At 40.5% G+C, this 10,821-nt stretch overlaps 2 protein-coding genes across 2 annotated transcripts; both read right to left on the bottom strand.

The window, feature by feature from the left end:
- On the bottom strand, positions 1-2,217 carry LOC121644014 (tripartite motif-containing protein 16-like). The gene has a single exon (XM_041991704.1). It carries the CDS (start codon positions 2,191-2,193, stop codon positions 523-525), a length of 1,671 nt encoding a protein of 556 aa, XP_041847638.1. The 5' UTR covers positions 2,194-2,217; the 3' UTR covers positions 1-522.
- A 6,039-nt stretch (positions 2,218-8,256) lies between these two features.
- Positions 8,257-10,249, bottom strand: LOC121644013 (tripartite motif-containing protein 16-like). The gene has a single exon (XM_041991703.1). The coding sequence runs from the start codon at positions 10,095-10,097 to the stop codon at positions 8,424-8,426; it is 1,674 nt and encodes a 557-aa protein (XP_041847637.1). The 5' UTR covers positions 10,098-10,249; the 3' UTR covers positions 8,257-8,423.
- Positions 10,250-10,821: the final 572 nt, after the last annotated feature.

Raw genomic sequence — 10,821 nt, 5'->3', positions numbered from 1 at the left:
TTTGTTCATTCTTTCAAAGTTTATTTGTTTGGAAAAATTGACTTTGTTCTGACATTAAACATGATGAATGATCTCATTTATTCTGATCCTGGAAATGAGCCTTTCTGAACATCATCATTAGAAACCTTGTTTGTTTGTTGGTTTAGAAAAACAACAACATCTGATCTCTAGAACAACTAAAAGTAATTTCAAGTAGAAAATGATTTTTACATTTCCAAAGTGTTGAGAGTAAAATAATGTGTGATGAAGGAAGGTCTGCTGGTTTCTCTGTTTGGCTCCATGAAGTGGACGAGAAACAACAACATACAAATACATCAATACAAATATTCAACACATATTTAGAGAACAGAGAAGTTCAGATTTTCATGTTGATGGAAATAAAAATCATCATTAACAGTGATTTCCTCCAAAAAGAAACAAACAGGAAAAACCAGCAAATAAAAAAAAGTCAAATAAACAACAGAACAGCAGAGCAGAGACATCACAACAATGAAGTCTCAGCAACAAGCAGAGAAAATAACTTTACTTCACTTCACACAACTCAGCACTGGATCCAACAGACCAAATCCAGAGTCCAGCATAGAGCGGCTGAGTGAATGTGGTCTGGACTCTGTGGAGGAGAGTCCTGGTTTCAGAGACGCTGTAGAAGGACAGAATACCTGCTCTGTGATCCAGATACACTCCTACTCTGGAGGACCGAGGACCTGAGATGGAGGTTCTGATGGTGTTGTACCGAAAATAATAACTGTTTTGGTAACAATCTAATGACGAAGATTTGTCATTAAATCCAAATCCACTTTCATTCCCCCATCCTGCTCTGCTGATATTCTTGTATGCGACTGCTACAGAAACGTTTCCTCTCATTTCCACCTCCCAGTAACAACGTCCAGTCAGACTCTCTCTACTCAGAACCTGCCACCGTCCAGTAAATCTGTCTGGATGACTAGAATAAGACTGATGTGGATTCATTCTTGTCACCTTTTTGTTTCCCTCTGACAGTAACAGATGTGTGTGTGCTGTGTTTGGATCCAGTGTGATTTCACATGAATATTTTAAGAATCCAGCTCTGCTCTTTGGTTCTGGTTGTGGCAGTAAAACATCCACATCAGTGACTGTCAGTGAGATGTTTGTCCATCTGTCTGTCAGAATGTCCTGTAGTTTATCTCTGAGCTCTGACACAGCTGCTGTCACATCCTCAAAGTATCTCAGAGGACGGATATTGATGCTGGATGAGTGTGTAGACTCACTGAGTGCTGACAGTGAGGGGTAGTTGTGTAGAAACTGGTTGTGATCCTCTGTGTGTGAGAGCTGCTTCAGCTCAGCGTCTTTCCTCTTCAGCTCAGTGATCTCCTGCTCCAGCTTCTCCTGAAGCTCTTTGACTCCACTCACTTCAGTTTCCTGCTGGGATCTGATCTGCTGCTTCACATCAGAGCTTCTTTTCTGGATGAGACGGATCAGCTCAGTGAAGATCTTCTCACTGTCCTCCACTGTTTTATCAGCAGAGTGATTGATGGCCTCCACCTCCTGTTGAAGCAGCTTCACATCTTTCTCTCTGTCCTGGATTCTCTGCTGGATTTCTTGTCGACTCACCTCCAGCTCTCTCTGCCTCTCAGTCCTTTCTGCTGCAGCTGAAACTGTGTCGTGGCCTTTATGTTCATCCACAGAGCAGAGATAACAGATACACTTCTGATCAGTACGACAGAACATCTTCATCACCTCATCATGACGAGAGCAGATGTTCTCCTGGAGGTTTTTGGAGGGCTCCACCAGGTTGTGTTTCTTTAATGGAGCCACGTCATAATGAGGCTGAAGGTGTTTCTCACAGTAAGAGGCCAGACAGAATAAACAGGACTTGATGGCTTTCAGTTTTCTTCCAGAGCAGAAATCACAGACCACATCTTCAGGTCCAGCATAGCAGTGATCAGCAGGAGCAGCTTGGAGTCCAGTCTTCTTCAGGTCTTCTAATAGATCAGCTAACATGGTGTTTTTCACCAGGACAGGTCTCGGTGTGAAGGTCTGCCTACACTGAGGACAGCTGTAGATTCCCTTCTGATCCTCTCCATCCCAGAAGCTTTTAATACAGTTCATACAGTAGCTGTGTCCACAGGGAATAGCCACCGGATCCTTCAGTAGATCCAGACAGATGGAACAAGAAATATTTCCTTGGTCTACCTGAAGTCCTTGTGTTGCCATTTCACCTCACAGTGACTGAGCGTGATTAACACTGTCTATAAACTGTAGATCTGAAGGGAAGGAACAAGAAAACATGAGGACAGAGAAGAAGAAGGAGGAGTTTTATCAAGTTCTTCCAGATTCCAGAACAAGTAGAACTGTGAAGGAAGGTTTGTTTCCTCATTTTTCTTATTAACCCTTGTGTGGTGTTCGTATTTTTGTTACTTAGCCAGTGTTCATGGGTCTGGTGGACCCGCTAGAGTTTTGGGTTTTCAAAACAACACAATCAAACAATTATATGTGAAAATACTCAACAGATGTTTACTTAATCACAATTACAAGCCATATGAACAGCAACCATGGTTAATATTTGCCCTTTACCTTTTATAGAACACATTTATGGATTATTGTGCAACTCGTTTTTTTAATAAAATGTAATATAAATATGAAAATCAGGTATAATCAAGTGAAGTGAGTGGAACAAAACACATTTACAAATGAAGCAAGATGTTTCACAACTACTGATTTTATTCATTTGAACTTCATTAGACATATAATTCATTTAGGTTAGTTAACATAACACAAGTTGAACATATACAGTAACCATATCAGTCTCATCACATCAGCCCCACTGAATTCTGTTTACACAAGCCTATACAAAACATGAGGGGCAGAATTTTACAGAGTGTGTGTTGCATGTGTATTTGTTACACTTGCTGCATGTATATTGAGTTTTCCTGTCCAACTTGGGTCCACAGACTTCACAGCGCTTCTTTTTGTTTTTGCTGGCCACAACCTAGAATAATGTTGCAAAGCATACATGACATACTGCAACAGCATCACACACTTACTTCAGGTTCATCAGATGGTGGTTTTGTAGGTCGGGTGGATGGGGCACCAGCATTCTCCTCTTGAATTCTCCCCACAATGGCTGCAGAAGCTGGTGTTCGTGGAACAAGTTGTCTTTTGAGGATTTGAGGTCTCACCAGTGCCTTTCCCAGTTCCTCGAGAAAGAGGCGTCTCCTCTGGAGCTTCCCCCTGTTCCACTCTGTGTTCAATGCCATCTGGTCTATCTGGTGGGCTTCTGATCCCGGAGCTGGTTGCTGACGGGCTGGTCGTCTTCGTTTTGATTGAGGTTTTGATTGAACCTCATCTTCTTCTTCAAAGTCACTGTCAGACTCTGAATTTTCAGAAATATGATCTTCAAATTCTGAAACCTCTTCCTCGACATCATCTTCAGAAGCTTCTCTCTCTTCCCAAATCAATTGCAAGGCCCTCTCAACAGATAATCTTTTGGCCATCTTGATCACTTGTGATAAGCTACTACACTGGCAAAGCCTTTATTTATAGTGTCACGCCCCTAATTTGCAGGTGGGATAGGGTATGAGAAAAAAAAAGTTTGGTTCCCGCAAGACAGAGGGTAAAATGTGCAGGAAAGTAAGAGCAGACGGTGTTGGTTGCAACTTTGTGCAGGAACAGGAGGGGCAGAAAACACTATCAGTAGCCCCAGAAAGAAGAAGACAGAGTGAAGGTACACAGGACCTATACTTTCCACACTTTATTATCCCTGGGTCCAGTGGACCCACACACCCTGTATGTAATATAAAAGCGTTGGGTGGTGTACAGTATGCGGTCATTGAAAATGTGTTTTGATGTATGTTCTTCACAGATAATGAGCCAAAGCCAATGAATTTCAGGTTGAAAAAATAATTAATTGTTTCATTTTTCTATTGATAAAAACTGAAAACGGCTCCCACAGACCCGAACATCATACAAGGGTTAAACGTAAAGTGAATTCTCTTACATAACCATTTCAGTCTGGCTCCATTACCTCTCCTTTGCACTACACACTTTATATTTAAATATATAAAGAGACAGACCTTTTTACATAGATGTGTACTTGTCTATACATTTATATTCATGTTAATAATGTTAATGCTCTGTCTTTGTTTTGTGTTCTTTTTGTTCCGCTTCTCTTTTTCTTGCACCACCACTCCAAGACAAATTCTTTGTATGTGCAAACTTGATTGGCGATGAAGTCTTTTCACTGTAATAGCCGTGAATGTGGACACATTTGTAAGTATCCACAAGGTCATGGTGCTACATGTGGTACACTACCGCTACTAAAGTCTTTCTCACCAACCGAGTCCATGACCTCTGACAGTTCAGCTCTGGAGTCTTTGGCAGGAAGTGAGACCCTGTGCAGCAGGCAGTGCATCCACATCACCTGCAGAGTCACATCCTTTACAAACGCGATCAGTCCTCTTTTTAAAGCAGCTACTTAGCGCGATACATTTGACACATATTGGTTATTTAATGTCACCTGACTCCTTGAAGGTAAATCTGAACTTCAGATAATTAAATGTAAATTTCCTCATTTGAACTCAGACCCTTATCAGCTGCTACATCAGCAGCAGATGCCGCCTCACCACGTACGTTTTCACCAGTGGTTTCTGAGGTGGAGGAAATTTCTCTTCTGCTTGAGGGTGAGTTACATAATGATCCATTTTGCTCGTAACAATGTTCATACAGTTGGTATTATAATAAACTGGCTTCAGTAACTGGCTGCTGTAGATCAGAGCTGCAGTGTTTTAGCAGAAAATCTGGATCTGAGATTCCTGGATGAAAAAAAATGATGTTGTTTTATTTCATTAACTTGTCTTATTTATTTATTTTACAGCATGGATCTTCAATGTTTTTCAGCATCTTCTTTCCAAAAAATCTTTGTGCTGCATCCTTGAGTTGTGGATTTTATTCAGCTGGTATCTGAATGGGCCAATCATGGGGACCCTGACAGAGTCAGCATGTAACGTGCAGCCTGGGATGGTTACAGCAGTAATAGGGGAGGATCCTCCTCTTTGTGTGCAGGAAGCTTGAAGGAACTGGTCTAGACTGGTCTTGTGCTGTGAGTGAACTGGTTTCCAGCTTGAGATAGTCCCTGTATGTCACTGAATGTAAAACTTTGACTGAACGATAAAATCTTCTGCCTCCATTTATCCGTTCACTAAAACATGTTGGATTCATGTTGAACAATAAAGTTGGTCCAGATTGTATTGATGGATTTCAGTAGTGCATTTAACACAATCCAACCTCATTTGATGGTGAGAAAGTTGCTGCACTGGGAGTTAATCCTACACTGGTTTCATGGAGACAGAATTGTTTAACTGGTCGTAGCCAGCAGGTCAGATTTAACACATGTACCTCATTCTTAAGGAACACCTTTACAGGAGCACCTCAAGGGTGTGTGTTGTCACCTATCCTTTACACTTTATATACAAATGACTGTCCAGCATCCCTTCCAGCACATGTCTGTTTTAAGTATGCTGGTGACACGGTACTGGTGGCTTTTCTACAGGTGGACGTTGTATCAGTGGAAGGATCTGAAAAGGAGGTCCAGGGTTTTATCCAGTGGTGTGCAGACAGCTTTCTTTAGATCAATGTTAAAACAACAAAAGAGATTATTGTAGATTTTACCAAGAAAAGAACAGATGTTTCCCCGTCTATGATAAATGGTGAGCTAGTAGAGCAGGTGTCAGCCTAGAGATACAGAACCTAGGAGTGGACACTGATGACAAGCTGTCATTTCAGGCCTGTGCTCTCAGTAAGACCAAGAAGCTGCAGCAAAGAATGTTGTTTCTTAGAAAACTGAGCATCTTTAGACTGGACAGTCATGTCCTTCAGATATTCTACAAGGTTCTGCAGCGTGTTTTGTTGTTTGGTCTTATCTGCATTTTTAGTTATATGCACGTGAAAGAGCAGAAAAAACTACAACGTACAATTAACACAGCAAGTAAGATGATTGGACTTGAACAGGATTCTGCTTCTCAGCTGTACAAAGAGCCGAGTCGACCAGCTTCTTAGTGATATAACTCACCCACTTTTCCCAAAACTGGTTAAGAGTTACAAACAAAAGAGGAAGATTAGAACGGTGAGGTTTTCCAGGTGTTTTGTACCTGCAGCCATCAGGTTTTATAACAGTAGAGTCCAAACACATGTAGCATCATGAGGGACTCTTTAGCCTACATGTACGTATGTACTGCTGCACACACATGAACCTGTTCTTGGTTTTACATTATAGATTAAATAATACTGGCTTTTATTGTACTATTTTCACTGTTTGTTGTTTTCATTGTTTCTTAGCTGTACTTGTTTATTTGTCTTTTTCTTTCTTTCATGTGTTTTTATAGTAAGTGTCTGTGTTGTTTTTCTGGTGGGATAATAAAGTTTACCTTACCTTACCTTACCTTACTTACCTTCCTTACCTTACCTTACCTTACCTTCCTTACCTTACCTTACCTTACCTTACTTACCTTACCTTACCTTACCTTACCTTACCTTACCTTACCTGGATTTAAATTTGTGGGGAAAAATATTGATAATATATATATAAACAATAAACAAAGTCTAAACAACAAAAAACTTTAGGTCCTGGGCCCCCTATGGGCCTAGGACCCCCTGTTGAGAACCTCATACTCAGACCATCTATAAACACCAGGTGTGACAGGGAGGGAAGAAGGAAATATGTGGACAGAGTGGAGCTGCTGTGTTTGAGATCAGGAAGAAGAAGGAGGTTAATCAGGTTATTTTCTAGCAGAATAAAGGAAAATGTCTATAAATGTCGAGTTTAACCTCATTTACAAATAAAGACGTAGTGAAACATTTACTTCTTTTATTGTGAATAATTCTTATTTACAATAAATATTTCAGTCGTTTCTCTCAAAGTCAGTTCAGTTTCTCTTTTGGTTCAATGACAGAAAAATACAGGAAAGATTTTTAAGACTAAAATGTGATGAAACATTTAGATGAATATAAAGTTGGAAACTCCTCTTTACTTTGACCTGCTCAACACTCGTACCTGTGATGATGCTGTAATCTCATAAGACCTGGACCAGAACAAAGACGCTTCAGTTCTCTTTCCCACCGCAGTAACTTTCTCTTTATTTTACAGTTTTTATAATATTCTGATCAATAGTCACATTTCTAATAGTGCATCAATGACAGCAGCAGAAACTCACTAAATATACTGAAACACAGTTTTTAAATGTCTTTTTACTTTAATATTTTTATCTTGTTATTTTATATTTCTACTCTACAGTATTTAGAGGCTGTAATTTACTCCATTATACTCATATTAATCAGATTTAGTCTCAGACTATAAAACAAGAGAGAAACATAATCTTATAATAAAATACGACACATTTTAGTTTAGTTTGTGCTCTCAAGAATAATTTTATTGTAAGTGTTTTGTGGTTTTAGTTAAAACCAAAGTAAATGCAGATTTTTACAGTAAACAGAATATCTGTGGTTCTTATTTTGGAGCTTCAGTCCAAATAAATTCTTCTTCTAATGAATGACAAACACAATATTTAGAAGTTTGAATTTCAATTACTTTGAGATTTACAGTTTCGTGTCATTTATTTATTTTTATAATTTTCCTTCAACATCTCAGAACACATTGAAAAACAAGTTTGAAGCGTTTGTGAGAAAAATGGTGAATCCCAGAATCTCATCCTGAACCAAAGCAGCTCTTCCAGCCTCAGATGGTTTAAAACACAAACAATCCAGTTTACTGTCTGCAGCCTTGTGGCGCCACCATGAGGGAGCTGCTGGTATTACAGCCTCACTTCAGTTCTCATACAAACTCCATTCATGCAGAATTTATTCTTTACAGCAAAAATCCAACAAGTTTAGTCTAAAGAATCAGAACATTCTGGTTCTGGGTTATCAAGGAGATTTTTACTGAGAGTTTTGGTTTGAAACTTAAATGTTTTCATATTTGCAGGAACGTCATTACTGCAAGAATAAACTGATCTGATCAGATGAATGAGATCAGCCCAATAATGAAAACACAGTTTACACTATATACAGTCTCTGGTTCACACAAGAATCAGTGGAAATGAGAATATTAATAAAATCTTGTTGTTAATGATGATTTTTACATTTCCAAAGTGTTGAGAGTAAAATAATGTGTGATGAAGGAAGGTCTGCTGGTTTCTCTGTTTGGCTCCATGAAGTGGAAGAGAAACAACAACATACAAATACATCAATACAAATATTCAACACATATTTAGAGAACAGAGAAGTTCAGATTTTCATGTTGATGGAAATAAAAATCATCATTAGCAGTGATTTCCTCCAAAAAGAAACAAACAGGAAAAACCAGCAAATAAAAAAAAGTCAAATAAACAACAGAACAGCAGAGCAGAGACATCACAACAATGAAGTCTCAGCAACAAGCAGAGAAAATAACTTTACTTCACTTTACACAACTCAGCACTGGATCCAACAGACCAAATCCCAACTCCAGCATAGAGCGGCTGAGTGAATGTGGTCTGGACTCTGTGGAGGAGAGTCCTGGTTTCAGAGACGCTGTAGAAGGACAGAATACCTGCTCTGTGATCCAGGTACACTCCTACTCTGGAGGACCGAGGACCTGAGATGGAGGTTCTGATGCTGTTGTAGTAAAAATAATAACTGTTTTGGTAACAAGCTAATGACCAAGATTTGTCACTGCTATATCCAAATCCACTTTCATTCCCCCATCCTGCTCTGCTGATATTCTTGTATGCGACTGCTACATCAACCTCTCCTCTCATTTCCACCTCCCAGTAACAACGTCCAATCAGACTCTCTCTACTCAGAACCTGACAGCATTCAGTGAATCTGTCTGGATGACTAGAATAAGACTGACGTTGATCCATTCTTGTCACCTTTCTGTTTCCCTCTGACAGTAACAGCTGTGTATTTGCTGTGTTTGGATCCAGTGTGATTTCACATGAATATTTTAAGAATCCAGCTCTCCTCTTTGGTCTTGGTTGTGACAGTAAAACATCCACATCAGTGACTGTCAGTGAGATGTTTGTCCATCTGTCTGTCAGAATGTCCTGTAGTTTATCTCTGAGCTCTGACACAGCTGCTGTCACATCCTCAAAGTATCTCAGAGGACAGATATTGATGCTGGATGAGTGTGTAGACTCACTGAGTGCTGACAGTGAGGGGTAGTTGTGTAGAAACTGGTTGTGATCCTCTGTGTGTGAGAGCTGCTTCAGCTCAGCGTCTTTCCTCTTCAGCTCAGTGATCTCCTGCTCCAGCTTCTCCTGAAGCTCTTTGACTCCACTCACTTCAGTTTCCTGCTGGGATCTGATCTGCTGCTTCACATCAGAGCTTCTTTTCTGGATGAGACGGATCAGCTCAGTGAAGATCTTCTCACTGTCCTCCACTGTTTTATCAGCAGAGTGATTGATGGCCTCCACCTCCTGTTGAAGCAGCTTCACATCTTTCTCTCTGTCCTGGATTCTCTGCTGGATTTCTTGTCGACTCACCTCCAGCTCTCTCTGCCTCTCAGTCCTTTCTGCTGCAGCTGAGACTGTGTCGTGGCCTTTATGTTCATCCACAGAGCAGAGATAACAGATACACTTCTGATCAGTACGGCAGAACATCTTCATCACCTCATCATGACGAGAGCAGATGTTCTCCTGGAGGTTCTTGGAGGGCTCCACCAGCTTGTGTTTCTTTAAAGGAGCCACATCATAATGAGGCTGAAGGTGTTTCTCACAGTAAGAGGCCAGACAGAATAAACAGGACTTGATGGCTTTCAGTTTTCTTCCAGAGCAGAAATCACAGACCACATCTTCAGGTCCAGCATAGCAGTGATCAGCAGGAGCAGCTTGGAGTCCAGTCTTCTTCAGCTTCTCCACTAAAGCAGCAAACATGGTGCTTTTCACCAGGACAGGTCTCGGTGTGAAGGTCTGCCTACATTGAGGGCAGCTGTAGATTCTCTTCTGATCCTCTCCATCCCAGAAGCTTTTAATACAGTTCATGCAGTAGCTGTGTCCACAGGGAATAGTCACCGGATCCTTCAGTAGATCCAGACAGATGGAACAAGAGAAGGTTTCTCGGTCCAGCTGATCTCCTTTCTCCGCCATTTCACCTCTCAGTAAAAGCGACTGTGTTAAGTTTCACTTCCTCAAACATGAAGCTAGTCTGAACTCTGATCTACAAATCATGTGTTTGTTCAGAGAACAGAGCCTTTCAGCTCTTCCTCTTCACCACATGTTGGTTCCACCCATCATCCAACTGCAGATCTGAAGGGGAGGGAACATGGAAATATGTGTTTAGAGTGGAGCTGCTGTGTTTGAGGTCAGGAAGAAGGAGGAGGTTAACCAGTAATCCTCTCAGGAGGAGTGGTTTGACAGAAATAATATCTTACTAACTCTTTGTATGAAAGTAACTTTAATCACTTTAACCTTGAAGTTTCCATGAGAAACTGTTGCAAAGAAACTTTAACTGCTTTTATTACCTCCAGGAAAAATCATTATAAAACTATTAAGCCGTGCAGCTCCTCCAGAAAGCAGGAGCACGTGTTCTGACCAAACCAGAAAGGTAGCCCACAAAACTCCTGTTTTAAAGTATCTGCATTTGCTTCCTGTCAGTTATAGAATAGATTTTAAAATTCTTGTACAGGTTTTTAAGGCTGTTAATGGCCTTGGTCTTGGACTCCTTTTACATAATCAGCCTCTTAGAACCCTCGGGTCTTCTGGACAAGATTGTTTAATAATTCCACAAGTTAGACCTAAAATCCATGAGAGAACTTTCTTTTCCTGTGATCCACATTTGTGGAAGATCCTTCTTGATGACCAGAGACAGTGG

The sequence above is a fragment of the Melanotaenia boesemani genome, chromosome 8, assembly GCF_017639745.1.
Source record: "Melanotaenia boesemani isolate fMelBoe1 chromosome 8, fMelBoe1.pri, whole genome shotgun sequence".
Classification (NCBI taxonomy): domain Eukaryota; kingdom Metazoa; phylum Chordata; class Actinopteri; order Atheriniformes; family Melanotaeniidae; genus Melanotaenia; species Melanotaenia boesemani.
This window is presented reverse-complemented; position numbering and strand designations above follow the sequence as displayed.